General features: G+C 51.9%; 1 protein-coding gene across 3 annotated transcripts in view; it reads right to left on the minus strand.

Annotated features, from left to right (window-relative positions):
• Positions 1–16,530, minus strand: part of LUC7L2 (LUC7 like 2, pre-mRNA splicing factor) — a 514,412-nt gene that overhangs the window by 208,575 nt on the left and 289,307 nt on the right. The window contains exon 8 of one of the 3 annotated variants that reach the window (XM_085601172.1): positions 12,909–12,929. The exons of the other annotated variants lie outside the window; for them this stretch is intronic. Coding sequence (XP_085457298.1) covers positions 12,909–12,929 — 21 coding nt within the window. The remainder of the gene's footprint in view (positions 1–12,908; positions 12,930–16,530) is intronic. 3 annotated transcript variants of the gene reach the window in all.

Here is a 16,530-nt window from a genome sequence, read left to right on the forward strand (position 1 = left end):
TATCCCAAGAGCAGATGAGTTGATAGACAAATTAGGGGCAGCCAAATTGTTAAGTACCTCTGACTTAACTGCAGGGTACTGGCAGACTTGCATGGTCCCAGGAGCAAAAGAGAAAACAGCATTCTCCACACCTGATGGGCACTATCAGCTCACTGTTATGCCCTTTGGTTTAAAGAATGCCCCTGCCACCTTCCAGAGGTTGGTGAATCAAGTCCTTGCTGGGTTGGAGTCCTTCAGTGCAGCTTACCTTGATATTGCGGTCTTTAGTTCCACCTGGCAGGATCACCTGATCCACCTTGGGAAGGTTTTAAAAGCCCTGCAAACTGCAGGCCTAACTATCAAGGCATCCAAATGTAAGATAGGGCAGGGCACTGTGGTGTACTTGGGCCCCCTTGTTGGTGGAGGCCAGGTACAGCCCAAGATCCAGGCCATCCTGGACTGGGCAGCTCCAACAACCCAGACCCAAGTCAGGGCATTCCTTGGCTTGACTGGGTACTACAGGAGGTTTGTGAAGGGATATGGGTTCATTGTGACTCCCCTCACAGAACTAACCTCCAAGAAAATGCCCAAGAAGGTTAACTGGACAGTTAGTTGCCAAAAGGCTTTTGACACCCTGAAAGAAGCAATGTGCTCAGCACCAATTCTAAAAGCTCCAGATTATGCCAAGGGGAGGGATTGTGTGAGAAAGTGCCCTTTTTCTTGCATGGTATGCCCCCACTTTGACTGAGTGTGCCCTGGGCTCCTGCCAATCAGGTAACAGGGGCATTCCTTCCCTAAAACTGCATTGAAGCCTAAACCAAATTGGCCTCTCTGGCCACAGGTCAGCCCCTGGTAAATGGTACCACAGGTACCCAGGGCACTGTGAGCAGGGAAGGCCTCTAAGGGCTGCAGCACTTATTGTGCCACCCTTAGAGGCCCTGTGCCCGGACACACACATACTGCCTTTGCAGGCTGACTGTCTTGGTGCAGAACAAAACTGAGTCGACTTGGCACACATCCCTGTGTGCCATGCCCACAAACCACTGCCCTGGCATACATCAGCCACCCCTATAGCTGGGTGCCCTATGCTAGTGGTGAGGGTACGGGTGCATGAGTCCTGTACCCCTACAGTGCCCAAGTCTATTCCTGGACCCTGTAAGTGCAGTGTTGCCATTAAGAGTATATTGTTGTGTTTAGACTTAGATTCCGTATATAGGTTTCCCGATTTATGCCCTTATATAGGTACAATTCATATTGCCCTTTTTTAGGCATAGAAAATCCAGCCCTTATTTAGGCATTGTCCATGCTAACCAAATTCAGGCATGGTCTCCTACATCCATCAATCCACGTCACGAGTTCTTGGAAAACCAGAATCTTAAGCTTTTAGGAATTTCCATTGCTTAGATATTGATTTCTCCAAGAACTCATTTATTATGCATGAACATCTATTCCTTAGGGGTTCATTCCTTAGGGGTTCACTGCCTACTTGTGGTTCGCCACGACAAATTCGAAAGGAGATCGAGTTCACGCCTGATGCACTGACCAGACGCTGTCCTCCTCCTCGCAGAGAATCCAGCTCCAGTATTTCTGACTCCTCTTGTGGGGTGTTAGATATCGAGTCCCGGAAAGAGATTCCAACCTCACACATTCTAAGGTATGGAGCAGACTAGAACTTAGAGAAACTTTTATCAACTCTTGGCAAAACTAAAACCATAGCTAGCTATACTTTAGAAAACAGCACCTACTTCTTACCTCGTACTACACTTAGGCTAGGTACACTGGGGTAGAACTATTTAGAAGCATCAGATGAGTAGTCACATTTTAGCCTGTGTTATTTATGCATGTATTTTATGAATATATGTCATAGCTACAAACAATGCAATTGCAGTATTATTTTGTCTTACTGCTAACCCTGTACGTATTATACTTCGCATTCTGTCTTACGATTGTAGCAGTTCATATCTCTTGCATGAGAAATAAGACTGTTCAATAAACCCCTTTTTATTGAAACGCCCATCTCTCTATTTTTGTGCAACTCTGTAGAAACAAAGCATGCACGATTGACTGAGTGAAACTGTTCTATTGTATCCACGGTTCTGAGATTGTTCCGACTCTAAGGGAAACAAACTTGTCATGTTCATGCGGTTGTCAGAAACTAATCCCTTCTTGTATATATTCGAAAGGTTTCTAGTGACCTCTGAGTTAGCTGGAACACACAAGTAATTAAGTTTAATGTACTCGATAGAGACATACTGACCTCCGTCCTATGTCAAAACTATAGTGTATATTATTCCAATGCACAGAGTCTATCAGGGATAAAGGAACTACACAACAATATGGTGCTGGGAGTTTGTCATTATGAACTCCCCAGCACCATGATGGCTACACTGAAGACTGAGAAGTTTGGTATAAAACATCTCAACACATTAAACCCACACTGATGCCAGTGTGGGATTTAATGTAAAATGCACGACAGAGGGCATCTTAGAGATGCCCCCTGAAACTCAACCAACTCCCAGTGACCTGAGTGGCTGCGCAGGCTGCCACCACCAGACATGTATCTGGACCCCTGGGTCGAGAACTTGCTGCTCTCTGGGGCCTGAAACAATGCACATCCTGGAACGAGGTGCCAAGTCTCCTTCCCCAGGATGGGCAGGGTTCACGAAGGAGAAGTTTCAAAGGCAAGCCGCCTTTGTGAGCTCCTCCAGACCATTTTCTGCTTTCAGCAACTGGTCCCCACTGGTTCTACCCCCCACTTTGGACGGGAGAACCGGCGGGAAAAACAAGTGAGGAAGAGAGATGTGCCCACCTCTGCCAGCTCCATCCCTAAGGTGGGGGAGGCAAGGTTAAGCACAACGTCGAGTCCCGGCCATCTTGAGGATGGGGGTACCCAGCCAACCAGGGACAGGCTCCTGCCCCCCTACCACTGGAGAGTGGCAGAATTGGAGGTGTACCCACCCCAGGGAAGGGACCCATTGGTCCCTGCCCTTTAACTACCTCTAACGTCTCTAAATTTAGTATTTAGGGGCACCCTGAACATTCCTTCCTCAGATCCAGCAACCACAAGAAAAAGAAGAGAAGGACGAAAAGCCAAGCAGAGTCAAGAGGACGACGCCCACTGACTTGCCCCCAGTCCTACAGGCCTGTCTCCCCTCGAACCTGCTCCTGCGAAATCCCAGTGTGTCCTGCGGCCAGCAACCTCAAAACCCCGGAGAACCTGCCTGCCTTCACTTTCCAAGCTGTTTCTCCCATGAACACAGGACGTGTTTGAACTGCAGCTTCTGGTGCCAGCCAGGAACTGTGAATCCCGCACACTCTGCACCCGCTGAATCTGGCCCGAGCTCGAGTGGACAAATACCACGAGGAGATCCCCCCCCTGGCGACCCCATACCTGCCTCAAGCCTCCTGACAACGCCTGCAGCCTTAATCCATATAACCCCCCCCCGCCCCACACCGCGACCAGAGCGGGTTAAGAAAATCCGACGTCCCAAGCCACCCCTGCACCTGACGCCCCACGGCCTTGTGTTTCGAACCCAGCAGTGCCTAACCTACCCTTAACATCCCAACTTAGTGTTTGCAGTGTCTGCAGTGTTTCTCTGTCCCGGAGAATCTCCATTGAAATCAACAGGTCACCCGACCTCAAAACAGCACCCTGCACCCGGCTGCTCTAGTGCCGCAGAGAGTGCCCATTTGGTGCTAACCTGGTCCCCAACTTGCCCTGAGCTTAACCCTAGGAGCTTTGCTCCCACAACCCCGTGGCCTGCTCGCCAGCAGCCACCAACTGGAGTCCCCCTATCCTCCATAGGATAACTTTGGGCCTCAACACTCTGCACCTGGCTGCCCTAGTGCCACTGGGGGAGCAACAACAGTGCATCACTGACCCTGGGAGACCCATGAGTCTAATCCCAGAACCCTAACTCAAAAGACCGATAACCTATCTGGAAACCAATAACCTCTTTTTCCTCATAGAATAACACAAACATTTTGTGAGAAAAAGTGTCAGTGTCGACTTTTGAATACTGAGAATATTCCTTAAAAAAAGCAACCGATTAGCCAAAACGCATTTTCTCAACTGTTTTCAGGAGATGTCCCAGTGCTGAATCTAGATATCCAGCACGGAGTAAGAAAGGTATCGTTAAAGTAACTTACCTGATAAATGAATTTCCTCCCATAGGATAACATTGGTGATTCTATGTGAAAAAGATTCTAAGTGTCAACTGTTGAAATTCAATAATATTCTTTAACAAGCATTGGCATAGCCAATAGGTCTCGCCTTTGGGGCCTTAGAAGTGTTTAGCCAGAGCTATTGACTTTGCCAATGTCTTTAAGTTGTGCTGTAGAGAAGTGTGGCTGCTGTGCAGCTTGCTGAAAAGTTTTAATAAAAGAGTGTCAGAAGCATTTTTGTTACCGTATATATGACAAAGAAGGCATTATGTACAACTGAACGACCATATTAAAAAAAGTATTTACAATAAAAAATGTCCTCAGTTTTCTTTTGTTCTTGCAATGCTGGCAACTTGTTTCTGCCTCTTCCAATGGTTGTTTGTTAAAGATTTTTTTTGAGGAGGCATAAACAATCAGAGGGTGAAGATTGGGAACTAGTACCTGTATTATAACACTAGCAGCGGCCAGACGCTAGGGGAGAATCAACTTATGCCAGATTCCGAGAGCAGGCTGAGGTGGTACTGAGGGATGCTAAGGTGGTGGTGGTGACTGGGGCGGAGACGATGCTGAGGTGATGCTGAATGATACTCAGTTCTTGCTGTGTGATGATGATTTGGTGGTGTACTAGTGCAAAGACGATGCTGAGTGATGCTGTGGTGGTGTCCCCGAGTGATGCTGTGGTGGTGTCCCCGAGTGAGGCTGTGGTGGTGGCCCCGAGTGAGGCTGTGGTGGTGGCCCCGAGTGAGGCTGTGGTGGTGGCCCCGAGTGAGGCTGTGGTGGTGGCCCCGAGTGAGGCTGTGGTGGTGGCCCCGAGTGAGGCTGTGGTGGTGGCCCCGAGTGAGGCTGTGGTGGTGGCCCCGAGTGAGGCTGTGGTGGTGGCCCCGAGTGAGGCTGTGGTGGTGGCCCCGAGTGAGGCTGTGGTGGTGGCCCCGAGTGCGGCTGTGGTGGTGGCCCCGAGTGAGGCTGTGGTGGTGGCCCCGAGTGAGGCTGTGGTGGTGGCCCCGAGTGAGGCTGTGGTGGTGGCGCCGAGTGAGGCTGTGGTGGTGGCGCCGAGTGAGGCTGTGGTGGTGGCGCCGAGTGAGGCTGTGGTGGTGGCGCCGAGTGAGGCTGTGGTGGTGGCGCCGAGTGAGGCTGTGGTGGTGGCGCCGAGTGAGGCTGTGGTGGTGGCGCCGAGTGAGGCTGTGGTGGTGGCGCCGAGTGAGGCTGTGGTGGTGGCGCCGAGTGAGGCTGTGGTGGTGGCGCCGAGTGAGGCTGTGGTGGCGCCGAGTGAGGCTGTGGTGGCGCAGGGTGAGGCTGTGGTGGCGCAGGGTGAGGCTGTGGTGGCGCAGGGTGAGGCTGTGGTGGCGCAGGGTGAGGCTGTGGTGGCGCAGGGTGAGGCTGTGGTGGCGCTGAGTGAAGCTGTGGTGGTGCTGAGTGAGGCTGTGGTGGCGCGGAGTTCGTTACACTGTGCTTAAAAACCTGTTGTGTAAGGGGAGCCGATTTCCGTGTGAAGCACTATAATGCCCTTGGTTCAAGTTTGCGCTATAATTATGCGGGACAAGCAAGCGGGTGTGGCCTAATGTGATGTAATCGGACAATATCAGGTGAAAGCACTACGTATTCACAGCTCAGGGAGTGCTTCTTCTTATGACAAATATCCTAATATCTCACCCGTTGCGGCTAAGGCTGTGGATGTTAGAACTGGGTAACTAGGTTAGAATCTCGGCTCAGGCGCAGCATCTTGTGATTCCGTGCAAATAGCTTCGTTACACTGTGCTTAAAAACTGTTGTGTAAGGAGAGCTGATTTCAGTGTGAAGCACTATAATGCCCTTGGTTCAAATTTGCGCTATAATTATGCGGAACAGGCAAGCGGGTGTGGCTAATGTAATGTAATCGGACAATATCAGGTGAAAGCATTACGTATTCACAGCTCAGGGAGTGCTTCTTCTTATGACAAATCTTCCAATATCGCACCTGTTGCGGCTGCGGATGTTAGAACTGGGTAACTAGGTTAAAATCTCGGCTCAGGTGCAGCATCTTGTGATTCCGTGCAAATCGCCTCGCTACACTGTGCTTAACAAGCGCTCGCCATTGCCTTGTCCTCCCCATGACCCCGTGCGCCTCTGAGCTCCTTGCCTGCTTCACAGCGGTTGTGAAGACTTTACTTATCTGCTTCTTAAATAAACAAGCAGATAAGAAAAGTCTTCACGACAGCGTAAATCAGGTGAGCCAGTCAAGCGAAAAGCCAAAGGGAGGCAACGAAAAATCCTCCATTCCAATGGGAAGCCAGCGTTTACCATAAACGCTGACGTTACTCAATGGAAATGAGGGGTGGGGCTCGAGTCCCCTTCTCGAAATGGACTACTTTACTATGAATGTATGTTGTTATCCCGCAATCTTTTTCCCCATAGAGAAACACAACGCGGTCGTTACAACGACCGCGTTGTGATTCCACATACCATTACTCCGCAAGACGGAACAACGACTTGCGGAGGGGGGCGGGGCGCTGGATGTTGGAATAGTATAATTTACTATTCCAACTCCAGTCTGTGCGGACAATAGGGAACGTGTTGGATTTTAAATCCAACACCTCCCCCCCCTCCACAAGTCGTTGTTCCGACTTGTGGAGTAATGGTATGCGGAATCACAATGCAGTCGTTTTAATGACTGCGTTGTGATTCCCTGCAGGGAAAAAGATTTGTGGTAAAGAACAAGTTACTAACCTTCGGTAACGATGTATCTGTAAGAAACATTAGTTAGTTAGATTCCTCACCTTAGAATATCCCCAGGCGTCAGACTGGATCCGGAAGATTTTTCGTCAGCAATACCCCTTGCGCGTCGCTAGGCGTCGTCTGCGGCTCCGCGTCCGTCGTCGGCGTCGTGCGCCGGGATGACGTCGTCGGAGTACTTAGACGCCGCCCTCGCGCGCTGACGTCAGTTCTTGTACATAGCCTTCCGCGCCAGGAACGCAGAGCCATGCAAAGACCGACACTGGTGCCAAAAATAAAATCTAGGGGCCTGAAAGGACAACCTTAACCCTAGATGTCAGTTCGCAGAACGGGGAGGATGGGAGGGTCGGTGAGGAATCTAACTAACTAATGTTTCTTACAGATACATCGTTACCGAAGGTTAGTAACTTGTTCATCTGAAAGAAACACGTTAGTTAGATTCCTCACCTTAGAATAGATACCCAAGCAATACCATCCCCGGTGGTGGGTCTGCGAACCAAGATCACACCAGAAAGTCCTGGAGGACAGAACGGCCAAAGAAGCCATCCCTCCGGACTTGGCTGTCAAGGCAATAATGCCTGGCAAACGTGTGTAGAGAAGCCCACGTCGCCGCCTGACAGATGTCCTGCAAAGGGACTCCCCGTCCCAAGGCAGTAGTAGCCGCCGTGGCCCGAGTAGAATGGGCGCGCAGCCCAACAGGAGGGTCCTTTTTAGCCAAGGAATAGCAGATTTTTATACACAAAACGACCCACCGAGAGATGGTTCGTTTGTGCACAGCTTTCCCCTTCTTAGCGCCCACGTACCCAACAAAAAGCTGGTCGTCCACCCGGAACTGTTTTGTGCGGTCCAGATAGAAGGAGAGCGCACGTTTTGGGTCCAGACGGTGGAGCCTCTCTTCCTCTTTGGAAGGATGCGGAGGCGGAAAGAAGGTGGGCAAGGTGACAGACTGCCCAAGGTGAAATGGAGTCACCACTTTAGGAAGAAAAGAGGGACGAGGCCGAAGGACAACCTTGTCCGGATGAACAGATAGAAAAGGAGGCTTTGAAGATAAAGCCTGGAGCTCACTCACCCGTCTAGCCGAGGTGATGGCTACCAGAAAAGCAGTCTTTAGAGTTAGAAGACGAAGAGGGCAATTGTGAAGAGGCTCGAAGGGAGCGCACATCAGGAATGTCAAAACCAGATTCAAGTCCCACTGAGGCATTACAAAAGGGACAGGAGGGAACGTGTGTGTAATGCCTTTGAGAAAGCGTGTAACCACAGGGGACTTGAAAAGAGAAGGCTGATCAGGAAGCCGCAAGAAGGCGGAGATGGCAGCAAGATAACCTTTCAGGGTGCCCAGGGCAGAGCCCTGCCGGGCCAGAGAAAGAAGGAAGAGGAGAACCTCAGAAAGAGGGGCGGAAAGGGGATCCACAGCCTTTGCTGTGCACCATGCCACAAATTTGTTCCACCGGCAGGCGTATACCGACTTTGTGGAGGGACGCCTGGCTGCCAGAATGATATCACAGACTTCAGGAGGCAAGTCAAATGGCATCAACTGCCGCCGCTCAATCTCCACGCATGGAGGTGGAGGCTGGACAGGTTCGGGTGGAGGACCGTCCCCTGCTGCTGCGACAGAAGATCCTCCCGAAGGGGCAGACGTATCGGGGGATCGGTCAACAGACTGAGTAGCTCGGGATACCAGTATCTTCGTGCCCAATCCGGAGCCACCAAGATGACTTGGGCCCGGTCGCGCCTGATCTTCTTCAGCACTCTGGGCAGAAGTGGTATAGGCGGAAAGGCGTACAACAGACCGCAACTCCACTCGTGACGAAAAGCGTCGCCGAGCGAGTGCCGCCTTGGAAATTCCAACGCGCAGAACTGCTGACATTGCGCGTTCTCTTCGGTGGCGAATAGATCTAACCAAGGCTCTCCCCACTGCTGAAAGAGGCCTTGCACCACTTCGGAGTTCAGACGCCATTCGTGATCCATCATGCACCGGCGGCTGAGTTCGTCTGCTCTGGCGTTCAGAGAGCCCGCCAGATGTTGAACCACCAGGGTGACGCCCCGGTGTTCCAGCCATGTCCAGAGGCGCAGAGCCTCCTGACAAAGGGTCCACGACCCCACCCCGCCCTGTTTGTTGCAGTACCACATGGCGGTGGTGTTGTCCGTGAACACCTGCACGACACTTCCCCTGACAGAGGGAAGGAAGGCTTTCAGTGCAAGCCGGATCGCTCTCAACTCCAACAGGTTGATGTGGAGACGAGACTCCGCCGGAGACCAGAGGCCTCTGATCTCCGCCTCTCCCATATGGCCACCCCAACCCAGGAGGGACGCATCCGTCACTACGACATGCTCCGGTTGGGGAAGGGAGAGGCTCTTGCCCTTGACCCACTCGCGGTCCGTGAGCCACCACTGCAACTGCTGTGCAGTGCCCTCCGAGATCAAGACATGGTCGGACAGGTTGCCGTGATGCTGGGCCCACTGAAACTTCAGGTCCCACTGCAGAGCCCGCATGCGCCGCCTGGCGTGATGCACTAGTAGGATGCAGGAGGCCATCAGCCCCAGAAGCCGCAACACTAGCCTGACCGAAACCCGGGATAGAGGCCGAAAGATGGGAATCAGGGCCTGTATATCCCGGACCCGCTGTTCCGGTGGATGGACCCGGAACTGCGCCGAATCGAGAACCGCTCCGATGAAGAGGAGCTTCTGAGAGGGACTCAAGTGTGACTTCGGCACGTTGATGGAAAACCCCAGCAAATGCAGGAGATCCGCCGTAGTCTGGAGGTGGGAGACGACTGCCTGGGGCGAGCCCGCCTTCAACAACCAGTCGTCGAGATAGGGGAAGACTGGGACCCCTGATCTGCGCAGATGAGCTGCGACCACCGCCATCACCTTCGTGAACACCCGAGGGGCACTGGTGAGGCCGAAGGGGAGCACGGTAAACTGAAAGTGCTCTTGGCCCACCGTGAACCGCAGGTAACGCCGGTGGGCCGGCAGGACGGGGATATGGAAATATGCGTCCTGCAAGTCCAACGCTACCATCCAGTCTCCAGGGTCTAGGGCAGCTAAAACCTGAGCCAACGTTAGCATCTTGAACCTTTCCTTTCGGAGGAAGGCATTGACGTTCCGGAGGTCCAAGATAGGGCGCAGGCCCCCCTTGCCCTTCTTGGGAACCAGAAAGTAGTGGGAATAACAACCACGACCTACTTCTGGACTCGGAACGCGCTCGACGGCCCCCTTGGCCAAGAGAGCCGAAACTTCCTCGCGGAGAAGATCCAAATGATCCCCCGAGATACGGTGGTGCTGTGGTGGCATGGCTGGAGGGGTCGTCTCGAAGGGGAGGGAGTAGCCCCTTCGGACGATTTGCAGCACCCACCTGTCCGATGTTATGGACCGCCAGTGGAGCAGGTGATGGCGAACTCTGCCGCCCACTGGCGTGGTATGGGCCTGAAAGCTCGGACTAGGAAGGCTTTGAGGCGGATGCTGCCGGGGTGGATGTGGGCTGACCACGTCGGCCTCCATTTCCGCCACGGCGGAAGCCACGTCCGCGACCGCGCGCAGGTTGGTTCTGCGGCTGGTGGCTCTGCGGACGTGAGGAGGCCCCCCTTCCTTGGCCACGAAAGGGGCGAAAAGCGGAGGTGTGCGCCCGCGGAGCCGAGAGGCCCAAGGACTTGGCCGTAGCCCGGGAGTCCTTAAAGCGGTTCAGCGCACTGTCCGCCTTCTCACCAAACAGGCGAGTGCCATCAAAGGGCATGTCCATGAGGGTGTTCTGGACATCCCCGGAAAATGACGTGGACCGCATCCAGGCGTGGCGGCGGAGCGCCACCGTGGTGGAAATCGCCCGACCTAGCGAGTCCGTGGTGTCAAGCCCACATCTTATGGCGTGCCGTGCTGCATCCCTCCCATCGGCCAAAGCCTGGGTAAGACGCGTCCGGACCTCCTCCGGACACAGGGGCAGCACGTCCTCCACCGTATCCCACAGGGAATGGGAATAACGGTCCAAGAGACAGGCGGTATTTAAGGACCGCAGGCCCAAACTAAGGGACGAGAACAGTTTCTTGCCAAACTGCTCGAGTCTCTTGGAATCCCGGTCCGGCGGAGCGGTCGGGAAGGAGGATTGGGAAGTAGAGGCCTGGATAACCAGACTCTCGGGGGTGGGGTGTTGGGACAGGAAGCTGGGGTCGCCCGGAGCAGGGCGGTGGCGCCTGGCAACGTTCCTATCCACAGGAGGAACTGTGGAGGGCTTGGACCAGGTGCCCTGCAGAACGTCAGTGAGGGCCTCGTTAAACGGCAGCAGAGGCTCAGTGGAGCTTGCTGAGGTTTGAAGCACCTCAGTGAGGATGTTGGTCCTCACAGCCACGGCAGGCAACTCGAGCCCAAGGGCCTCAGCCGCCTTGCGCAGCACCACAGAAAATGCTGCACCCTCCTCCGAAGCCACGGTCGGAGGAGAAGTGAATCCAGCGTCTGGCGAGGTGTCCAGCCCGCTGGCCTCCCCCAGTTCATCTGCCCAGTCCTGAGAAAGCTGTGACTGAACAGCCAGAGGGTCCTCGAACCCCTCCCAGTCGCCCCCTTCTTCCGATTCCTGATAAACAGGAGGAATGATCGGAACCGGACTGTAGAGATGGTAGGTCTCTAGCGGCGTCGGATGCGGCGTCGGCGGACGCCGTGCCGGCGTCGGGTCCGGATGAGGGCTAAACTGGGGCGTCGGCGTCACAGGCGTCGGCGGCGCCGGTGACGGCGTCGGTGGTTCAGGCGTCGGCGCCGGTGGAGGAGTGACAAGGTCAACCGGCGTCGACTGGGGCCCAGGCATGGGCCCCGCGGCGTCGAGACCGGAGTCGTCGACGGCGCCGGGGCCGGAGCCGCCGGCACGCGAGGTCGCCCAGTCGAGCCCGCGGGGCCCGAAGGCGCGCCAGCGGGCGTCGACGGCGGGGCCAGGCTCCTCATGGCCGAGAGGAAGGCGCTGATCTCCGCCGGCGCCGCGTCAGCCCCAGGGACCGGAAGGTATGGGGGCGGACGCGGCACCTGCGGCTCCGCCGGAGCCGCGGGGGTTGAACCACTTGGACCCTCGGCCGAGTCGCGCGACCGGCGAGGGGAGTCCGAAGAGCGATGTCGCCTCTTGGACTTCTTTGAGTGCTTGGACTTACCCGACGACTTGGAGCCCGACGATCGATGGTGGCGTCGGCTAGGGCTCCGCGAGCGATCCTTGGACCTCCTCCTGGACCGGGATCGCGCACGACGCGGAGCCGAGTGGCGAAGCTCGAGAAGCTTGCGGGACCGCTCCCGCCTAGCCTTCGAAGTCAGGGCCTGGCAGTCGTTGCACGACTCCGCGTCGTGGTCGAGGCCTAAGCAATAGAGGCACCGGCGGTGGTGATCGGTCACCGACATCAGTCGATGACAGTCTTCACAAGCCTTGAACCCAGGCATCCTACCGGCACCAGATGTCGACAGACAGGGATCAAAAATGATCAAAAAGAGTTAGTCAAAAAAGACTAAAAGGGGTAGCTCTCCCGGATCTGCGCTTACTGGCGCGGAAAAAAGAAGAACTGACGTCAGCGCGCGAGGGCGGCGTCTAAGTACTCCGACGACGTCATCCCGGCGCACGACGCCGACGACGGACGCGGAGCCGCAGACGACGCCTAGCGACGCGCAAGGGGTATTGCTGACGAAAAATCTTCCGGATCCAGTCTGACGCCTGGGGATATTCTAAGGTGAGGAATCTAACTAACGTGTTTCTTTCAGATCGTTGTTTACCCTTTACTATAGCTCTCGCAGGAGAGGAGCGCATGTGCGCTCCAACGCCAGGCGAGACCTAAAAATGAACTAAAACGAATTTACTGACCTGTTTACAGGAAATGTCCCAGTGCTGAATCTAGGATCCAGCCCTGTGTTAGCAAAAGTAATCTGAAAAGTAACTAATTGCATTTTTCTTAAAACGCACATTCATTTGAATGTACTATACCTGCTAAGTGTTGCAAACTGCTTACTTAAAGTGTAACAAATATTAGTACAAGTTATACTGCAATTTTCAACTGTGTTCATACAAGTAATTTACTATTGCAAAGTATTTATATGCTTACCTGTACCAGGCTTGGTTGGCTCTAGAAATAAAACAACAGTATATTTTTTATACAAAAACAATTGGCCTAGAGTTCAGTTCTTGAGTGTGTGAATTCATTTGCTGATTGAGTGGGTACATCAAATGCTTAACACTGCTCGACCAAGCTACCACTTTAGAGAGTAAGGTTCTAACTAACTTTAACCTCTGCCAAACCTCTGGAGATCCTTGGACTATATACACACTGTACCTCACTTTGGTGCAGTATATATAAAGCCGGTTTCTTACAGACAGTACCAGCTGAAATACCACCCTCAGATCTACACAGGTGGCCACAGAATATTTTTCAAAGCTCCACACACCATACAATTTCAGCAACTGAATGAAAAATGTCTTGCAGGTAAAAATAAGATAGTTGAAGCCGTACAATATCATCACATAAAACTACTATATCAATTTTACCCACTTGAGTTCTTCAATGAGGCTTAAAAAAGACATTACTCAAAACTGCTTATTCTTAAATAACAATCCCTTATGGATGACCTGAGTGATGGCTACTTTAAATGATTATGGAAATGAATAGTCACATATACACCAAAATGTACAGATTGCCATGCTCGCATAACTCATGACCGTGCTGTCAGTGAAATGTTTGAAAATATTAAACAAGTTACATATTTGCAACAATTTTTTGGCCTGAAACTCTGCTAGATTCACAGGCTGGGTATTCTTACACCATTCAGTGGTTGGGTCTGCAAATTTATTCCTGCATTAAGTTTTAACTGAGTGTCGACCATAGACACAGTCAATATGACAATAAGTCCACAGTGCTCTAATATATAACCACCATTTGATTATTTTGATTATTGAGGATCCAAAACTGGCTATCCCCGGTTGTGTCCCTACAAATGACATGCGGAGACTAAAGTGGACACAGGTAAAGACCAATGCCACGGCTATTGCTAGCATTGAAATAGAGCTCTCCCAAACTCCCAAACTACTGCGAGATTGGAGGATGACCAAGCAACTAGATTACACGAGTCCTTCTTTGAGGGGTTACGTGGCTTTTTTCTTAAGCCAATAAGCAAAGGCAACAAGCCTCTCTTTAAGCGATTGAGGTGGTATGATGGGGAGTGTAGACGAGCCAGAGGTAACTTAACAAAAGCCCTCTCTAGTAGGAGCAAAATAAGTATACAACTAGCCAGACACTCCTACAAGAAGTGCCTTGCCCAAGCGAAAAAATGATGGGATGAATTGTACTGGCAAGACCTGAAGGAGGCTTGCCATGCCAGGGACACTAGAATGTTTTGGAATGTGATTAAGTGGAATAGAGGCGGATCCCCTGAAAATCCATCCAATCACGTTTCCCAAGAAGAGTGGATAGGGTATTTCAAACCCCAATATGCATGCAATTCCCTATACAAATGTCCGGGGCCAATATCACATGTCTTTTACTTGCATGGTCCTTTTAGCACCAAGGACGTTCTAGCTGCCTTGGCCTGTGTAGCTGCTGGGCGGGCACCGGGTTTGGATGGGGTCCCATCTGATCTCTTCCTTAATAACAAACCTTGCTGGAGCAAGTATATTGCCTTAGTGGCCAACGCGGTGGCCGAAGGCGCCCCAGTGCCCAAATCTTGGGGGGGGTGCTATTATAATCCCTATCTTTAAAAAGGGGGATAAAACCCTCCCAGGAAACTACAGGCCCATCAGCCTAATAGACACAATTCAAAAGGTCATTGGGAGGATGGTATTGAATGTGCTTTTGGCCTGGATTGAAGACAACAGGATACTTTCCAGTTTCCAAGCTGGTTTTCGTAAATTTACCAGCACTGTGGACCAGGTTTTCCGCTTTGTACAATTGCACTGGAAGGTAGTCACGTTAGGCAAAGGCAGTCTCTACGTCGCGTTTGTCGACTTATGAGCTGCCTTTGACCTTGTTCCTCGTGAGCAACTCTGGAGGGTCCTTGAAAAGCTTGGGCTTTCCTTGGAACTCTTGACATTAATCAGGCGGCTCCATGAGCCTAATTTTGCAAAAATTCAGTGGGGAGGCCCGGGGGATATAACCCCCGAGTTTCCGGTTGAGCGAGGTGTGAGACAAGGCTGTGCCATGGCACCCACGCTCTTCTCCCTGTACATCAATGGAGTAGTAGATTATATGCTCAGAGTCACTACCGACGCTCCTAAGTTGGCCGGAGTGACTACTCCAATACTGACAATACTCTTATAGTATCTAAAACTCCGAGCGGCATGCAAAGGGCCCTGACAGTTTTTGAAGATTTTTGCAATAATCATGGCCTAGAAGTGAACGTAACCAAGACCAAACTCATGGCCTTCAACCCGCACCCAAGTTATAGAGCAGGAAAACTCATAATGAATGGGCAAATACTTGAGGAGGTTAAAAATTTTGTCTATCTGGGCATGCACGTGACACAAGATAACAAGTGGAATAGACATTTGGAAATGTCTACACTGAAATTCACGCAGATAACAGGAACCTTGATTAGAGAGCACAAAAAATCCTACTCTAAGCCTGTCAAACCCGTGCTCCAAGTATATGAGGCAAAGGCCCTAAGCTCAGTGTTGTACGGGGCAGCGCTCTGGGGTTTCGACGCATTGTCATCTTTAACAGTCGCTGAAAATAAATTCTATCGCAGCATAGTTGGTCTCCCGCAGAGTACGCCTATGGTACCACTGAGTTACGATCTAGGTAGGAAGGCCATCAAGGATTTAGCCAAACTCCGCCCGGTCCTTTATTGGTGGAGACTCTGGACCACCCCGGAGCTTCAGCCTTATGCAATGGGCCTCATGGATGTAATGCAGGCAGACACGTTTCACAAGATTGGGTGGCTTAGGAACCTCCGGGAAACTCTGAAAGACCTGGGTCTGGAGGGGCTATGGAGTGACACAGTTGCTGCCGGGTTTCCCACAAAGAGGCTTTTGAAAATGCTTTACTGGGAGCAGGTTATCCATCGGGTCTGGAGTGATTCCATTTCCCCCACGATGACTAGCCGATTTTTAGAGGCAAAGGTAACTCCAGTTTTCGAACCCTACTGGGATTTGATCACCCAACCCAGAGATAGGAAACTATATTTCCAATTTAGAGCAGGTTCTCTCCCACTCAGGGCCCTAACTAACGGGTGGTTTGGTGCAAGTGTAGGACCTTGTCCCGTTTGTGGTGCTCAAGAGGAATCAATTGCCCATTTCCTGTTTGTTTGTCCAACATATGCCAACCCCAGACGAACATTGCTGTCTCCATTGTGCAAAACACTGGCCACAAGGAGTTCCGCTGTTGCTTTGAGAATCCTAAGCACAAGCACTTTTCCAGCCCATTCAATTGCCCTAGCTAAATATCTGGGCTGGGCATGGGTCTTAAGGCACAGGGCTCTCAGGGAAACTGCGGGAGTTCTCCTGTAGGGCTTCACCCTTCAGGGACATTGGTCAATTTTTTTTTTAATTCCAAACGTAGTCTTATTCTATCAGTATTTCATCAGTTTGCTGACTTGTTTAATCTCTTTTTAAACTGAAATTTTAGGTATTTAATGGAAGATTTTATATATTTTATAGTGAATGTGTCCAGTAATAATTATGTGTTTTTGTATATGTTTGTGTCTTGTATGAATTTTTTTAAATTCGAATAAAGACTA

This window comes from Triturus cristatus, chromosome 4_2 (assembly GCF_964204655.1).
Source record: "Triturus cristatus chromosome 4_2, aTriCri1.1, whole genome shotgun sequence".
NCBI classification, from domain to species: Eukaryota; Metazoa; Chordata; class Amphibia; order Caudata; family Salamandridae; genus Triturus; species Triturus cristatus.